This window comes from Microcaecilia unicolor, chromosome 13 (assembly GCF_901765095.1).
Source record: "Microcaecilia unicolor chromosome 13, aMicUni1.1, whole genome shotgun sequence".
NCBI lineage: Eukaryota > Metazoa > Chordata > Amphibia > Gymnophiona > Siphonopidae > Microcaecilia > Microcaecilia unicolor.
Genome location: NC_044043.1, coordinates 68,798,856 through 68,818,003, shown reverse-complemented (window position 1 = coordinate 68,818,003; position 19,148 = coordinate 68,798,856). Strand labels below are relative to the sequence as shown.

At 46.5% G+C, this 19,148-nt stretch overlaps 1 protein-coding gene across 3 annotated transcripts in view; it reads right to left on the bottom strand.

Moving 5' to 3' along the window:
- Positions 1-19,148, bottom strand: part of AGRN (agrin) — a 379,875-nt gene that overhangs the window by 137,513 nt on the left and 223,214 nt on the right. For all 3 annotated transcript variants that reach the window (XM_030186208.1, XM_030186209.1, XM_030186210.1), the window contains 4 exons: positions 17,376-17,591; positions 13,771-13,995; positions 13,222-13,446; positions 12,558-12,764 (listed from right to left, as the gene is read on the bottom strand). In XM_030186208.1, coding sequence (XP_030042068.1) covers positions 12,558-12,764; positions 13,222-13,446; positions 13,771-13,995; positions 17,376-17,591 — 873 coding nt within the window. The remainder of the gene's footprint in view (positions 1-12,557; positions 12,765-13,221; positions 13,447-13,770; positions 13,996-17,375; positions 17,592-19,148) is intronic.

Genomic DNA, 19,148 nt, shown 5'->3' with positions numbered 1-19,148 from the left:
ATTCCTGTGCATTTATGGACACATAGGAGCACAGATGACCTCTTATAAAATATCAATCGTTACAAAAGTGTGCGTCATGACAATGATGGCATGCACTTTGCTGTAGTGCGTGGAAAGGGGCAGAGTCTGGACAGACTTAGCACATATGCATATAGATGATAAAATACCTTAATCTATGTGCGAACGTGCGTTAAGCACACGACTTTCTTTACACCTGCTCTTGAGCACATAGGTGTAAATGATCACATCTGTATTTCAGGCGCTATTCCTGCCACATATGCCAGTATTTTATAAAAACAAGCAGGCACCTAGGTGAGCCCCTATTATAAAATAACCTCTCAAAGGGGATCTTGTACAAAGCCACAATAGCGTTTTTTAGCTCACGGTAAAAATCAGCTGCTGATAAAGGTTGTGACGCTCATAGGAATATAATCGGCGTTTTAGCATTTACCGCCAGACGAATTTTACCATGAGCTAAAAACGCTAGAACAGCTTTGTAAAAGACCCCCTAAGGGTAAATTCAAGAAGAACAAATTCTATAATGGCACTTATGCATATAACTTCCCTTATAGGATTCTAGCATAAGTGTCCATTTATATGCGAGCACGTACACCAGCTCAATTGCTGGCATAAATGCACGCACTCAACTGATGCTAGTTACACACCCCAACCCTCCCATACCCTTCCCACGTCCATGCCTCTGAGAAGTTGTACGCTATAGATTTTGTGAACGCAACTTCTAGAATATCGACTAAGGGCAGTTGCACACATAACTGCTAACTGATGCCAATCATCACCAAGTAAGGCTGTTTATGGCCTATTATTGCTAGCTAACACCAATTAGCTCCTTATTAATAAATTGACTTACGCACACAACTGACCTTATTCTATAACTTGCACAAGGCTAATTTGCACATTAATCCCTGGAGTGGAGGAGTAGCCTAGTGGTTAGTGCAGTGGACTTTGATCCTGGGGAACCGAGTTCAATTCCCACTGCAGCTCCTTGTGACTCTGGGCAAGTCACTTAACCCTCCATTGCCCCTGGTACAAAATAACCTGAATATATGTACACCACTTTGAATGTAGTTGCAAAAACCTCAGAAAGGCAGTATACCAAGTCCCATTTCCCTTCCCTTTCCCTATACAGGTAGCCCAAAATTTGAGCTTGCAGGGCAGATGCATGCATAAATTATTTAACAATCAATTATTAGAGTTAATTGAAAACAATTTGCACTGCGCATCTGCTCTAGTCTGTCACCTCAGTGCTTACATTTTCTAACGCGCAACTCAAAAGAGGTGTGGCCACGGTAAAGATATGGGTGGATCAGGGAGCGTTCCTAGAATTTACAGACTACTTTCATTTGCACACACAACTCTGTAAATTAGGCACCGGCATTTAAGGTTTCAGCAGGTATAAATGCTGGCGCCTAAAGCTGGGTGCGGTAATTCGCTCTGTGCCCTTTATAGAATAGTAGTTTAGCCCAGATCTTTCCAGCGCTGATTTTTGAGCGCCATTTACTGAATCTAGCCCTATGAGTAAATTTGGGCACACAACCTTATAGAATTTGGGGTAAGTCTTTTAAAAGAAGCTTGTGAGGGCCTTACTGCGCCTTTCATGTGCCCAGTGAAGCACAAACAGATGCATCCAATGCCTGACACTAAGAATCTGCTGACACAGGCACGGTACACATCTCTCTCCAAACCCCGTCCCTTCAATCATATGATTGGTTGTCAGGGGATGACATGTACACACTGCCACTCTGGGGACCCTTGACACAGCTACTCAGGTCCACTGAGAGACAGAGCCGTCGCTGCCCCCCCCCCCCACCCATTTGAGATGCAACCCCCCCCCACACACACTCAGGACGCAGCCACCCCTAGATTCCTCCGTCTGCTCCTCCCCGGCCTCCAAGGAGGCCTGGCGCCAGGGCCTGTCTCTCTCCTGTTCCTGTGTGCCGGGACCAGGTTATCACTTTAATACAATCACCTGGGTCCCGACAGGAGCAGGAGAGAGACAGACCTCAGCGCTGGGCCCCCGTGGAGGCTGGGCCTGTGGAAATTTGCCCCCCCCCCCCCCCCCTCAGTAGGCCTGCACACATTCCCTCTTTTCCTTCAACTTACTGCCGAAATTTACATACCAACTGTGTGCATAAATTTATAGACTACTAGCACTAATGGGGGTAAGTGTACACTTACATGCATACAGCTATTCTGTAAATGATGTGTGCAACTCGCTTTGTGCATAAATGCAAGGGGAGCGTTCACAGGGAGAAGCATGGGCATGACCAACATTTACACACCTAACATACACAACACTGTAAGTTATGTGCTAAAGTTTTGCATTTAGGAGCCAGCCCTCCAATTTTTTTTTTTTTTTTTTTTTTTGGGGGGGGGGGGGGGGGGGGGGGGGGGCAAATTTCCACATATTCCCTCCTTCCGCTCCCACCGCCACCACCTTAAAATCTGTACCTTTGCTGGCGGGGATGCCAAAGCCCCGCCAGCCAAAGCAATTCCCTGCTGAGCTGCTCTCCTCCTAACCAAGAAGTCAGTGGGGTGCCTCCAGCCACCAACGCCAGGGCTCCCTGAGCATGATCGGTTCTTGCACCAACTAAGCATGTGCAAAGAGTCACCCGGCATTGGTGACCGCAGGCTATTTAGCGAGTGCAGTATAGGTTAGGAGGGGGACTCAGCCCAAAGTGGGGGAGGGCAGTTATGCCTCTCACTGACATGGCGTGTAAATGTATGCGCATTGAGGCCGATTTACACTAGCATTCTATAGCGGGATCTTGGCGCCCAGATGCAATTACAGAATTAACACTTAGCATGCCACATATAGGCACAGGGCTGACCTCCCACATGAATGGTGCAGCACCGGATTGGCATCATTATGGAGTGGAGGAGCAGCCTCATGGTTAGTGCAGTGGGTTCAATTCCCACCGCAGCAGCTTGTGGCTTTGGTCTGGACAAATCAATTAACCCTTCATTGCCCCCGGTACAAAAACAGATTGTGAGCCCAGTAAACATAGAGAAAGAACCTGCATAGAATAAGTAAACCACTTTGGCTGTACACAGAAGGCAGTGTATCAAGTTCCTGACCCTCTACAATGTAAGAAAACAGGGGCAAGAATACTCCAATCTTTTCTTGTACGTTAGAAATTGTGCCGCTAAGCACCTTCTTTTTAAAATGCTCTTGACAGTCACAGTTTCTTAGAATAAATCTGTAGCACATTTTTTTTCCACATTCAGTGCCGATGTAGGTGGGAGAGTGTGTTGGGGGGCAGGTGGCAGGCGTTCGTAGGGAGGGGTGTGCACTAGCTTCTAGTATTACACAGATGTTTCATTCCTGTATCTTCTTTCCCCTTCTGAATGTGGCAGGCTCTTTACAGAAAGCACACTGTAATTTTGTTCTCTGTACAAACTGATTGCAATACAGAAATAATCAACATACAAGTTTATAAATAGGGCTGTACCAAATATTCATATTCGATTCAATTCAGCCCCGAACAGTGTCCCAAATACATTATTCTAATTCAGCCGAACAGTGATTTAAAATCAAATACGAATAATCCAGGGCTCTACAGTGCTAAAGCCTACTGAAATAAACACTTGATCTCTGATTTCACGTTGCTTCTTTTAATTGTTATGTTAAAGCTCAATGCCCGTTGTACATATTCGGTATTGATATTCCGCCGAATAATATTTCTCATGATTCGTATTTGGACGAATAATAAAATATGCTACTCAGTATAGATCTATTTATAAGTACCGTATTTTTCGGACTATAAGACGCACTTTTTTCCCCCAAAATTTGGGAGGAAAATGGGGGGTGCGTCTTATAGTCCGAAGGTAGCGTTTTTTGACCTCCGTTCCGTACTTACAGGATTCCATGTTCCCTGGTGGTCTAGTGACGTCGGGGCAGGAAAGAGCCCCCTCTTTCCTGCCCATCGCGCTGCTGTCCGTGCTTCTCAATGCTTTCCGAGAATCTCGGCGGCCATTTTGAATCTCGCCGAGACCGTCGGAAAGCATTGAGAAGCACGGAGAGCAGCGCGATGGGCAGGAAAGAGGGGGCTCTTTCCTGCCCCGACGTCACTAGACCACCAGGGAACACGGAATCCTGTAAGTACGGGACGGAGGTCCAAAACCCGGACAAGACGCACAGGAGCACCTAGGTTTTAGAGGAGGGAAAGAGGAAAATTTTTTTTTTCCTATTTCCCTCCTCTAAAACCTAGGTGCGTCTTATGGTCCGGTGCGTCTTATAGTCCGAAAAATACGGTATATACTTAAATATCGTGCTCATATATACATGTGGGTGTATGACATCCATCTATGAACACAAAAGAAAACACAGTAACACAAAACATTATCAGAGCAACAGAGCTTACACTGTGTGCTGCAGAAAATTACCAGGTCTACACAGACAGTGACATGAAGGCGGAGGAGGAGAAGGGCCTATGGTAAGAGCTGAAAGTCCCAAGAGCCCCAGGACCCTGGCAGGGTTGTGTAGAGAGACAGCTGTCCAACCACATAGAACCAAGTCCTTCCCATCCCATCAACACATTATCCTGACACAAGCTAGACAGCCTGGCAAGCATGGAACCCAACCTCTTCCCTGAGGAGTAAGGATGCAGGGAGAGGGAAGCAAGGGCTAGGGAGTATATCTCATGATAAAGACATCACACTTAGAAATTGGAAGGGACTCAAGGGTCCTCCAACCTCTCTCCAAACTGCCTTGGCTGCATGAGAAACAGACAAAAGAAGGAAACTGAAGAGAGAGCACGGAAGGATCTACAGTCACCCAACATACTAGCCCTTCCTCCTGCACATCAGGTTAATGCATCCCAAACTACTGCCCCTTCCCTTACCAGATGCACTCAAACTCCAACCCATGGATCCTCTTCCACACAGGAAGCATAATATACTGCAAACAACTCATACCTCTCCACCACCAACATCTCCCCATAACAAGAACACTTATACCCCAACCTACCAGGCATCAAGCACTCCAAATTACTCAAATTCCCCCTCCTCCCCCATGCAAAGACTAAGCACCCCAAACTACCCCATCCCCCTTCCCCTACAGGCATTAAGGCCCAGATATCCCAAACAGTTGGCCCCCTCCTCCCACGTATGACAGCCATATACTTCAGACCCTCCACTGCACCCAGGTCCACACACCTTTTCCCACTGACTCTTCTCCCCAAATTGGAAGGCTCATAGCAAAATGCTGTATGGGTACTGCAGCCTTTTGCTGACACCCCCCTTCCCTCCCTAAAAAAGATGAACACCACCTCATCTCTGGATGATCTCCATAAAAAAGAAAGTCAACATTAGTCTCACAATCAGAAACTCTTTTGTAAAATGAGTACAGCCAAACCATGGACAATGGAGCTCTCAGTTGAGCCACTCCAGTATTGTGGGTACCTTCCCCAGTCCCCCTGACAAAAAAAAATGGGGACTGAGCTTTCCTTTTGTATGAACTGCCAAATACACAACACCACATTGGGAAAAAAGGGTGTTCAAACTCAGCTTCACTAGACAGCAGGTGACATCATCTCAGTGACATCAAGCACTGCAGTGAGTTTAGTCCACACACACACACACACACACACACACACACACACACACACACACTCCAAAGCACAGAGGGTCACAGTCATATGTGACACTACTTCAGTCAAAGGGAGGATATGTTGTATGATAAAACTTACATACAAACCACATGCCCCTGAGCACATATACCAGGCACTGTTTTCTAAGGTGCAAACCTCTATTTCTCTCCAGCAATAAATACGCTCTGTCTTTATTCTGCACTGGACCCACACAGCCTCATACGACTCCCTAAAGACAAGACGTGATGGGGAGAGGGAAGACAGAGTCTCTAAAACACCTCAGTCTATGCCTGCAGAAAACAAAGGACCACAGAGAAGCTGAAATGTCCTATACACCGTGACAAAATCTCCCTGAACACTCATTCAGACTCAGGGGAATGGAAGCACAAGCAATGAGTTAAAGACAACAGTGAGACAAACACGGAATCATCCAGGGCAAAACATCAGAAGTCTCCCTCATTGCCTACCCTGGAAAAGGGGTCAGGGTATGATCAGGATTAACCCTCACCTCTCCTAGAAGCTCAGGCTTAAGGGTGGCAGCCCAGCCATTTCTGGACAGCACTCCTCAGAATGATCAACGGTCATTCCAGCCACTGACCAGAGCACCTGGCAGGAGACCAAAGGGCCTCAGGGAATACAGCCAGCTCTCCAGCCTCTGTGACCACAGAGAAGGTTCTCACCACTTTCTGTGGGTTTAGGTTTCTTAAGACACTAGCAGCACTGACAAAATGCATGAACGTAAGAGGTAAATCTAAAACCTCGATGCCGAGTTCTGAGCACCAACTCTGTAATGGCATCTTGGCGCAATGATTCTGTTGTAGAAGTCTAGTGCAAGTTGGCATCAACGTACCTACAATTATGCCAGGTCTATAGCTGGAGTAAGTTGGTGCACCTAAGGGCCCATGTGGTGTGCACAACTTATATCAGGGGTCCTCAAAATCCAGTCCTCAAGGTTCAGAACTCAGCCTGGTTTTCAGGATTTCCACAATGATTATTGCACTACTCCACCTCCCCCCACCCTTCAGGGTCCAGTCCTGAATTATTCCTCAGAACTCAGAATATTAGGTGCCATATTTGATCAAAATCTATACTTTAAGTCCCATATCAACAAGGTGCTACTCTGTTCTTTCTTTGCTCTTCAACGTATCTGCTCAGTTAAATTTAAAGCTATCAATGCCCTGCATCCAGATGCTTCTGCGTAATGATAACTCACATAGATTAATGTAATTCTTTATTTTCCAGTGTTCCTCTCACCCAGGGACAGTCCAAGACAACCTGCTGCAGGGATGAAGTGACACCCCGGCCCCCCAGCATCGTGACCCCCCATCAACTCCTTCCTGACCCCCCCCCCAGCCGAGGTCTAGCATCTCTCCCCCCAGGCCTACCTTCTTTTTTTGTTGTTGTTTTCAAAAGTCGGGGGCAATATGCTGACCTGCTGCCAACACCAGCGTCTCCTCTGTACTGCAGCCCACCTCTGGGGAAACAGGAACTTATGTCAGAGAAGACACAGGTGCCAGCGGCAGGGAAGTATATGGGGATCGCTGCCACCGCCGAGTTTAAAAAAAAAAAAAAAAAAAAGAAGGTAGGCTGTGGAGGAGGGGTGGGGGAGTTGAGGAAGGAAGGGGGAAAGATACCACTCCATAATGAGTGCAGTCTGAGGCCCCAGCCTCAGTTAGCCTAATGGCAGGGCTGCCACTGCTCTCACCTCCCTTAAATGGTTACAACTTGTTCAGTCTGCAGCGGTAAAGCTACTTCATAACGCTGGGAGATTTGACCATGTGACACCACTACTAATCGCCGAACACTGGTTGCCCGTTTCAGCACACATTCCATTCAAACTGCTAATGTTCGTTCACAAGGGTCTAAAGCCCTCTGCACCAGACTATATTGCTAATTTGTTAATGTTCTATATGCCAACTCTGATACTTCGCTATTCTAAGTCATCGCTTTTGTACCTCCCTCCGTCTTCTCAGATCCATTTAGATTCCATCAGAGAACCAGCATTTGCTTACACTGCTCCTAAGCTTTGGAACACCCTCTCCCTGGAAATGAGATCAGAACCATCGTACGTTGCTTTAAAAAAAATACAAAAACAGCTTGAAACCTGGCTTTTCACTCAAACTGTTTCTACTGAATATTCTTAAAAATTGTTTCTTAAATTCTGACACAGTCCTTGTCTCCAACACCTTCACCAGGAGGCCTTTCCAGGACGTATTCATATGTTCATATTCATTGTGAAAATCCTGAAAACCAGGCTGGGTTGATGACCTTGAGGACTAGATTTGAGGATCCCTGGCTTAAAGTAATCTATAAAATCCATGTGTAAGTTGGTACCTCACCTATGGCCTGCCTATGCTTCTCCCACGTGTGCACTCCCTCGGACTTACACACTGTCCTATAGAATAGCGACTAGATTCAGTAAATGGAACACAAATTTGGTCACCGAAAAAATGCGCCCTGAGTGCTTTTCTAAAAACGGTGCTGCGAGTTGGGTGCCATTCATAGAACAGCGTGCAGCGCCGGGATCCACGACCAACTTTGAGCGTGAGGACCTACACCAACTGAAACCTGGTGTAAATCCTCTTACCTAAATTAGGCACGGATCTCCTGAATTCTATAATACTGTGTGCATCTTCAGTGAACGCCTCTGACCCGCCCATGAACCTCCCATGGCCATGCCCTCTTTTCAGTTCCACGACAGAAGATTTACACGTGCATCTTTACAGAATAGCGCTTGGCAAGATGCGCATGAAAATTCAAATTGTTGCCAATTAGCGCCAATCATTGATCGTGAATATCAAATTATTTGCGCTTATTGGCTCATTACTCAATTAAATTTACACACACAATTTTAAGCGCCATATACAGAATCCGGGGGATAGTGCATTGAAGCGCATAAGTGGCGCTATGCATTTACACGTGCAAGACTGTGCAAGATATGCCTAGTTACAGAATTGTCTTTTTATTCATGAAAACAGTACAAAATCTGAAGAAAAAAAAACAGGAAATCTGGAAGTTAAATTCAGAGACAATAAGATACAAACATCCATTTAATGTGAAACCACCCCTGTCCCCATAGAATTACTTACATGTAACATACACGGGCCAAAGAAGGGATTCAGCAGCTCCTCCAGGACTTTGGAAATTTGGAGAGAGAGAGTCTGAGATCTGGCACTAGAGAATGTCAAAAGGATGGGGCCAACCATGGGATGGATGAACAAGGCTAGGGTGTGCCTTTTGGCATGAAGCAGAGGGATGAGAGGGTGAAGGGAGTGTTAACATTGCATGGGTATGAAAATAAGGTATGATTGGGCTTGGTTTCTCTTGTTTTAATTCCCTCCTTCCCCACGTTAAAATACAACATAAATCCAAAAGCACAGGTTACAGACAAACAAAACGAACAGCAGAGCAACAAGGTGAAAGAGGAAGAGGAGACATGAAAACAAAGAGAGACAAACAGCAGCCAAGAATCCAGAGACAGAAGATTAAACACATCAACTTCAGTCACATTGTCTGATTTAAGAGTTTCACTTGGAACAGTCAGGGCACCTATTCTAGTCTGGCATCTATTCTATAAAGGAAAGTAGGCGTCTACTTTCCTTTATAGAATACTAACGTAACCAATGAAATCATGCCTATAATTTAGGCAAAGGCATTTAAGCCACCCATAGAGCTGGTGCAAGAACTCGTGTGTAAATGCCAGAGAGACATGCATAACTTATAAGTTAATATACTGCCAACAACTTCAAACTTAGAATGGAGTAAAATTTCTATCGTAATACTATTAATGCAAATACCCACATACAAAACATAATCAGAACAACATCTTTTAGCTGGACCATCAGAGTCATGTAGCCTTTAAAGCCATAGGGCCCGATATTCAAAATTATTTAACCAGTCAGGAATGGCTCCTGGCTAATTAAATAGCATGATCTTTTCCCTCCCACTATAGCAATGATAGTCTTATAATCACCCCAACACTGATGTGCCAACCAATCTTCCGACAATGTATTTTTTCAAATGATATTTTCAAAATTCTTGGTGACCTCAGCGGTGGCACTTGCCTATGTCTTCACACTTTCGCAAGATAATAAGCACCCACCTCCTCATTGGTACACCCAAGTAAGCAAGCTTAAATTTGATTTAAACATTTGGTACTCATCTTAAATATTGTCAGACGGGAGACGTAGCGTCCAACATGCAGGGGGGTGGTTTCCCATGAATGAAAGCTGAGCTGGCATTTCTAGACGGCTAATGGGGACAGTCCTTGAGAAAGGCTGTGGAGGCGAAACATGCAAATCAGATGCTACGTCCCCCGTCTGACAATATTTAAGGTGAGTACCAAAATGGTTTAATTCCATTACTTATCATCTTGCGAAAAGTGTGAAGACACGGGCAAGTGGAACCGCTGAGGTCACCAAGAATTTTGAAAATATCATTTGAAAAAATATATTGTTGGAAGCCTGGTTGGCACATCAGCGTTGGGGTGATTATAAGACTATCATTGCTATAGTGAAGGAAGCGGTCATACTATTGCACTCTCCCGCATAATAAAATTAATCACTATTTGCCACTTGTGAGGGATATGATCTGGTTAAATAGCATTTCAGCGCCTAGCTGCTGAATATCTGTGCTTAGCGTCTAGGAACTAACCGACTATATTGTGCAATATAGCCAGTTAGGCATGGATATTGAGCACCAAATCAGCTATGTTTAGTGGTTAAAATAGGCCGCATAAATAGCAGCTGAATATCAGCTTAACCGGTTAAGTTTCCATGGTTGAAAATGAAACTAGATATTCAATGCCAGTTGCCGAAAACGGCCCAGCATGGAATATCCAGGGTTAACACCAGCAGCAGACAGCTTATGCGCTGGCAGCCGACAGCTGAATATCGTGGAGAAAGGCTATAAACATTCTTCATTAATTCTCTAATTGTATCTACAACAATTAAATGATCATTTTCAACTTTTTTGAACTATATATTTCAGAAATTATGCAACGCTTATCTTAATTCAAGAATTCAGTTTCAAGACAGTGCCATCCTCTTTTGAAGCAAATTACAGCAGTTAGCAAAAAAAACTTAGAAGTTATGCATGTAAATGTAAGTCCCGCCCATGCTCCACCCAGACTCCGCCCACTTGTACAATAAGATATTTGCAGATTTACAGATCTACACTTAGATGGATTTTTGGCATTTTCACACCATTATTCTAAATGGGACTGATATTCAGCCAGCAGTGCTCAGCATTTTGATGACCGTCACCAGCGTTATTCCCAGATATTCAATGCTGGGGGCCCTGTCCAGGCATCAGCACTGAATATCCAGTTTTGTGGAGCCAGCTATAGAAAAGCCGTTTAGATGCGATATTCAGCACTTAACCAGCTATGAGTCATCACATGGTTAATCTAGCCTGTTAAGTGGTCAAGAATCCACTGTGCCCCCAGAACGCCCTCAAAATAGCCAGTTTCCAGTTCGATGCTACCTGGTTATTTTTAGCAGCACTAACCGGTTAACTGCCACTGAAAATCAGCAGTGAGACCCAAACAGGCAATTTAACCAGCCAGAACCCATTTCTGGCCAATTAAGTTGCTTTGAATATCGATCCGAACACTTACTCACACAACTGGCACATAAATGTTAGCACCCATTTTACAGAATTACCCCTTTAATGCAGATATCACTTACCTCTGACTTCATGAAACAAAGAGGAACACTGTACAGTAAAAGTCCAGAAATCCAGACCATCTGAGAATCCGGACCTTTTAAAATTGCCTGCCGACCGCCTGAGTATCCACCCAAGAATCCGGACTCCCCTCCCCCCACAGCTTTCCTCCCTCCGTTCTTGGCCCTAAGCTTGCTTCTCTAATTCTCCCAGGCCCCCAAGGCCCTCCCCCTCATGGATACATCTCCCCCTTCCATCCCTTCCTCCCTCTGCCCCCTTGCATGGCCCGGCGTGTTTCCCCCCAACTCCCGGCCCTGCCTGCTACTCTTTGTTACAGGTACCTTTCCTGAAGAATTCGGTCCTGCAGCAGACTCACTCACTGGCTGCTTCCGGCATGCAGTGGACCTTTCCCCTCTGACCCATCCTGCCCTTCTGACAACAGGAAGTTGCATCAGAAGGGCGGGATGAGTCAGAGGGGAAAGGCTTGCTGCATGCTGGAGGCAGCCAGTGAGTGAGGCTGCCGCCGGTGCTGCAGCCAGGGTTGCCAGGAACCCGGTCCCCAAACCCGCCCAAAAGGTTCATACCCTCACCCCCGCCGTCATCAACCCCGCCCCCGCCATTATCAACCACGCCTCCTCCGTCATCGACCCCGCCTCTTCCATCATCGACCCCGCCCAAAACGTCATCTAACCCCGCCCAAAACATCACTAGCCCCGCCTCGTGGTCCAAAAAACAGCACAAAAAACTGCACAAAAAACGCGGAAAAAACCAAAAACAAGCCCAAAAAACCGCGACCAGCAGCGGGCAAAAATTTCCCGCAGCGGGTCGCCGAAAACCGCCCACCTGGCAACCTTGGCTGCAGCACCAAAGACTTCAGGAAAGGTACTTGTAACATTCAAAAGGTGGGCAGGGCTGGAGTGGGAGGAGACACTGGACCCTGTGGTGAAGGAGGAATGGGGAAGAGGGGAGGGAAGGGGGCGTAGCCACAATGGGGGGGGGGGGGGGGGCTGGGAGCCTGGGAGAAGGGCTGACTGCTGGGTAACAAGTACTACCTGAAAATCCGGAAAGTCCAAAAAGCTGGACTGACCCAATCCCTGAACAGTATGGATTTTTGGACTTCTACTATACAATACTATCTCATTAAATATTCAATCCCTTTTTCCCAGCTGGTGAAGAGATCAACTGTAATAAATGATCTGTCAGGTCAGAAAACATTTATAGTGCTAATCTAAATCTCTACCATGAAGCGTAAGGCAGTGGTTGTCTGAGAGATTCATTGCTTACCACAGGGCCCTTCATGTTTCACAGGGATGCTGGTTCTCTGGCGGCACTCTGCCTTCTGCCTCTCACACTCGTTGCTATATGTACGGCTGTCCCGTCCGCACATGGGCTTGTAGGCGCCATCACAGGTCACACGGTCACAGGAGCAGCGAGTCACACCTCGGCGGTTCAGACATATGCTGTTGAATTTACATTCTTCTTTGCATTTGTCTGAAAGGGAAGGGAAAACTGACTGAGAGCTCAGAGACACTAGGTTTTCAAGTTTATTTAAAATTCGATATACCGCCCAATTGGATTATCTTCTGGGTGGTTTACGATACTGAAAATTCAAGCAAGACAGATAAGATAACGCTAGTGGCACAAAGGATCCACATGAACCTGAACCTAACCTGGCTGAAAGAGACCAAGAATGATAAGAAGAGAGCAGAGGGTGGGTGGTTAGGGGTGGGAAAGCAGGATGAGGCAGGGAGCAGAGGTGAGTGCCAAAAGGGAGGCAGGAGAAGAGGGGAAGAGAGCAGAAACAGAGTTCCAAGAGAGCAGAGGTAGGGTGCCAAAGGATCTGGGATGAAAGCAGGGATACTGTGTTGAGGGAGCACATGTATGAATCCAAAGAGAGAGGGGGAAAAAAAAAACAAAGGCTTGGTACCAGAGAAAGGTTTCCACCTACCCTGAATCTGGCACTGCCCAGATCGCACTTTCTGGATTTCCATCCCACGGATAGCTGCAGTTCGCTGTAACTTGCACTCATTGTCATAGGTCACGCCATCATCTCCACACACGGGGTCCTTCTTTGGGGGGCAGTTCTCAGGCTGGTTCAGCATATCTGCTCTCCGTGTCCGTGGGTTCACCCGGCACACCTGATTCAGATCATTCAAAGCAGTCTTGCAAGGATCTGACCATGAAAATTATAATAGTAATGATAATAATAATATTAGAATTACAGCAGTATTAGCAGATAAAGATGCAGAAGCATGAGGAAAGGGAGGCTGACATGGAGGTGAGTAAAAGAACGGGGAAAGAGCTCAACAGAGTGGACAGAGGGCACATTCCCTGGCACTAATCAACTGATACTATGAAAAGATATTTCACAGCCTAACACATGATGCTCCAGGGTGACACAATGGTGCATATAGTTGTGTATTTGAAGAGTTCAGAAGCATTGCACAGTGCCTCGGCAGATTTACGTCCTGGAGACAGCAGAGTCAACATCACTCACCACAAGCCCCATCAAATTTCTTGTACAAGTTTTCCTGCTTGCCACAGGCGTGTTTGTTCAGATGGCACTCGTTCCGATAGTCTTTGCCATTGTTGGCACAGATCATATTTTCAGGCACGCTGCCACAGGAGGATGGACAGATGCACTTTGCTGACTGCCCATCAGAGGAGCGGGCACAGGTGCTACCAAAGCTGCAGGTCACATCTGCGCACGGATCCCTGGAGCCTATGGCAAGAAGAGAGGGACAAGTGTTACTGATGCAGCATTGGAGCTGCTTCTCACAGTGAAGAGGGGGAAGGAAAAGGAATTGTAAGGAAGGGTGATGAAATGTGGATCACTTCTCATGCTGTCCATCATTTCTGAATGCTCCATCTTTATGAAACAGAAACTTATCTTCAGGATGAGGCCACACTCTGAGAGGTGAATGCCCCAGAGAACACATATACACAGCCCCAAGACAACCCAGAATCAGCTGACAAAACCCATACTTCACACCTCCACTTACAGGGAAGATGTCAGGAAGCAGAATATTTCCCAATAACTGCTTCACGCCCGTTATGAAATATTTGCACTGAAATTCCATAAAGTCTGGAATAACCACAGAGGATCCCTGGCTATGAAGTAAGGAAACCTAAGGCACTGCACCAGGAAATAAACTGGACAGGCTAGATGAACCTAATGGTCCTTATCCATCATAATCTGTTTTCATATTGCTGGGTTTTGAATCAGCCTCTGTGTTAAAGGACAAAAGGAAGAAAAAGGTGAAATTATTTAACTGAAGACAGAGGGGGGTTTGTTTTTAGTATGTAGCAGGGGCGTAGCTACGGGTGGGCCTGCCTAAACGACGACGACTGGAATGGCGACTTTTACCCGAAGTCGAAACGACGAACGGGCAGGCAGCGCTGCGGTAGTAAAAGCAACAAGGAGACTGGTTCGACTCTCCGTCCTTCACATCACTTCCCTCCCTCTGCGTCCCGCCCAAAAGGAAATGACGTCAGACAAAGGCGGGACGCAGAGGGAGGGAAGTGAAGGACGGAGAGTCGAACCAGTCGACTTGTTGCTTTTACCACCGCAGCGCTGCCTGCCTGTTCATCGCTGCGACTTTGGGAGTAGAATGGAACGGAAGTGAGCCAGCGGCCAGCCTATCGCGTCCACTCACTGTAAGTAAAGATCACTGTTTGCACTCCCCCGCGCAGCCGTCGCCGTTCACTTACACAGCAAGCAAACCTGTGAGCTGCTGCATCCACGTTGTCATTCTTTACAGGTGGCTGGGAGATGCTGTGAAGGGGGAGGGGGAGACGCTGGATAGAAAGGGGAAGGGGATGGACAGAAACAGGATGGGCAGGGGAGAGAGGAGAATTGCTGGACAACAGGAATGGATGGCGGGGAAAGGGGAGAGAAAAAATTTGCTGGAGATGGATGGCTGGAGGAGAGGGCAGGGGAGAATGGAGAGTTGCTGGACATGGAGCGGAGGGCAGGGGAAAGAAGAAAATTGCTGGACATGAATGGATGGAGCGGAAAGGGGAGAGAGGAAATTTGCTGGAGATGGATGGATGGAGGAGAGGGCAGGGGAGAATGGAGAGTTGCTGACATAGATGGATGGAGGGGAGGTCAGGGGAGACAGGAGAATTGCTGAACATGGATGGATGAATGGAGGGGGCAGGGGACAGAGGACATTTGCTGGATAGGGGAGAATGGAGAGTTGCTGGACGAATGGATGGAGGAAGGGGAGAGAAGTCAGGAAGGAGGTGCACATGGATAGAGGGGATGGAAGAGAGGAGAAATGCTGGACATGGATGGAGTGGAGGGCATGGAAGAGAGGAGAAATGTTGGACAAGGATGGATGTAAGGAAAGACAAAGGAAGGAGATGCACATGGATGGAGGGGAGTGAGGAGAAATGCTGGATATGGATGGAGGGAAAACTGCTGAGTTTAAGGGCTGGTTTGGAACACGTTGAGGGCAGATACTGAAACTCGAGGAAGGATAGGGGCAGGGCTACAGATGGTAGACAGGACGCATAAGGACACAGGAGGATGGTGGACATGGTGAGTGAAAAAATATCACATGGAAAGAAGACACTGCGTAAAACAGAATACACTGGGACCAAAGCGAATAGATCAGACAACAAAGGTAGAAAAAAGTATTTTATTCAGAATTTATTAATTTGAATATGTCATCTTTTGGAAATGTGTATCTGTGATATTTTGCATGTAAGTTTAAATTTTTCTGGTATTGCTGCATGCTGAGTCTGACTTCTTGAGTTAACTTTCCAGTTCAGTATTTTGCCTTCATATTTTTTTATTTCTAGCTCCTTGTGTCATGTCTGTTGTGTCATGTGTTTTTCAAGTGTGATCAAGGTGCAGTATTCTGCTAGCATGTAGTATTCGCAGCCCTTTTTGTTTTTCTTTTTTTCACGAGGTAGTGTATTGGTGTTTTAGAGCCTAGTGTAATTACAGTTCTGCCTTTTCAAGCATAAGGTTGTAGCTCATCCTGTCCTTGGAATTAGCGCTGTTATGGTTTTAAAGATATGAGTGTGTTTTTGCACAAGTTTGTGTAAAGCATTTTGCAGTGGAGAGATTGTGGGATAATGTAATTATATTTAAAAATATCAATTTTTCCATTAAGTATGTATGTGGTTTTACTGATGCAGGGCAGCTGTTGGTCAGACTACTTAGAAATCCATCATCAAGTGAATTCTTAGGCATTATTTTGTAGGATCCCAAGAGACACTACTCATACTTATATAGACAGTGCGTGCCCACCCATATTAGCTCTGGGCCCACCCAAAATCTCAGGTCTGGCTACGCCACTGGTATGTAGGGCTAGCCTTCCTCACACAGCTTTGTGTCTCCCATGCCAAATAGTCCTACCCAGAGCAGAAACAGGAATGAGACAAGTATGAGACAGATTCTGCTAAACCATCAGGTTTCCATGTGCTTCAGTCAACAATAACATTATGACTCCTGCTGGGTAGCAGTTTCTAGTGCAGTGGCCCCCAAAGATAAAATATTCCTGTAACCCCAACCCTAGTTCTTTCTTCTATATCTCTATCCACACCAACGTCTGCTGTCCGTCAACAATGACACTGTAGGCCACACCTCCCACTGAGCCCACATAGAATAAGTTATAGCATCCTCTTGGCCAATGTGGGCAACAGGCACCATTCTCCAAGGTTTATTTGTTTGTTTGTTTTGGGGGGGTACTGTATCTGTAACCCAAAACAACTCATTGAGATCACAACCTAAAGTATAGGATCCACTTTTCTAGTGTTTGCAGACAGGGGCATAGCCACTGGCGGTCCTGAATGGACGGTGACCCTTCCACTTGAATCAGTCCCCGCATTCAGCAGCAACGACAGAGGCCAATGAGAGAAGAACTGGAGGTGGCATCAATATTCACACTGCCTTTTGCCTGCCCGTGTTAACCTCGGGCACTGCAAAAAAAAAAAAAAAAATCAGTCCTGACTGATTTGAAGGGAGTTTCATGAACACTTAAACTAGCCAGGAAACCCCTAGAAGAATACCACATGCAATAGGGCCATCAAATATTCTCTGCCTTGGATCCTTGCTGCTTCCCTCTTCCCCTCCCCCAAGGTATGACATACCGCAGGGCCCTTGGCTGATGACCTTGATCCTCCGCTGCTGGTTGCACTGGGCTCTCTCTAGTTCACACTCGTTGCTGTAGGTGGAGTAGTCTGAACCACACACTGGTGCCACCACTGAAGGGCACGTGGTTTTCTTACAGATACATGAAGCCTGTGAAGGGTCCGTGGCACTCTTTTCGCATACTGCACCAAAGCCACACAACATTCCTCGGCACACTAGATGGGGAAGGAATTAATGTTCAAATTTATTTTATTGGAAGGATAACAACAAATTACATAGATATGGATCACATCGTATAATCTGACAATATGTCATCACTTGAACAATAAGTTATAACGAAAACATGGATACATTTTTAAATGTTCCCCCTCCCCCCCTTACCCATCTATCACCAATGTTAGAATAGTAACACGAAACCTGTGTGTCTACAGTTAGTCCCGTGGATGAGTGATGTCCTTCAGGAGAACCCCTCAATCTCACCCTGCAAACTCATGACAATGGGACCCGGACTATGCGCCTCTCAGGAAGAATTACCCTAGGCCACCATTTGCTAGCAATCTCCCCCGCCCACGATGTAAATAATTCATTAACAATGAGGCTCAAAAATTCAACAGGAGACTTCTCCCTCTAGATGGAAGAGTGACCCACAGGGCCTCCCCACTGTGCTCTGAACTTCAGGCCTGGGGGACTGTCCATATCAGTCACTCCACATCTATCTATTCGGATTTGTTTTACTAATTGTGATCGCCAGACCTGCAACAGGGGTTCTTCTTTCGATCTCCAAAATTGTAAAATAGTAGTTATTCCAAAATACACTAATTAAAAGATGCATTAGAGTAGCATTCAGGGCCTAGGAGATAGGTCTGGCTGTACATGATAACTTTTCTCCTTGCATAATGCAGGAGTAGATCACTGGTACACTGTTTCTGGTGGTCCGGCAGCAGCAGAATGACACAAACAGACTTACAGCTGCAACAGACGTGGTGCTCCAATGCAAGATTGAGGTGTATCAGCAGAACCGCGTGATGAAGGGAAGGGGAGGTGATTCCTACAGTGGCAAACACCCACAGAAGGTGATCTCTCCACAGGGGAACCAAAGACAGGCAAAACAAACAGTGGATCCAATAAATGTCCTCTCACGAGTGTCTTCCTGAACAAGGTCTTTATTGAAATCTACACGATTGACCCGACACGTGACGTGTTTCGGCCGTAAAGGCCTGCGTCAGGGGTCTAGTAGTATCTGAAGAAAAACATGCCTTGTGGATCAGATGAATAACAGCACATAAACTGCTAAAAGAGATATTACTCATCCACTACAGCTTCTTCAACTACTCCTCCACACTGTAGTGGACAAGTAATATCTCTTTTAGCAGTTTATGTGCTGTTATTCATCTGATCCACAAGGCATGCTTTTCTTCAGATACTACTAGACCCCTGACGCAGGCCTTTACGGCCGAAACACGTCACGTGTCGGGTCAATTGTGTAGATTCCTATAGTGGAACAGCATGGCTGCCGAGGGGGGGGGGGGGGGGGGGGCGGGGGGGTCAAAATTCCCCGGGCCTCCAAGGGGGGCCCGGCGCCGCAGTCCCCTCCACCCGCCCCCCTCCGTCCACCACCGGGCCGAGCCCCCCTGAATTCAAATCATAGCGCCTCACCTCGACCTCGCTCCGTGTGAAAGAAGCGCAGCAGCGGCAAACTGTAGATCGCCTCCCTTCGCGCCTTCCCTCCCTGTGTCCTGCCCTCGTTTGACGTAACTTGCGCGAGGGCGGGT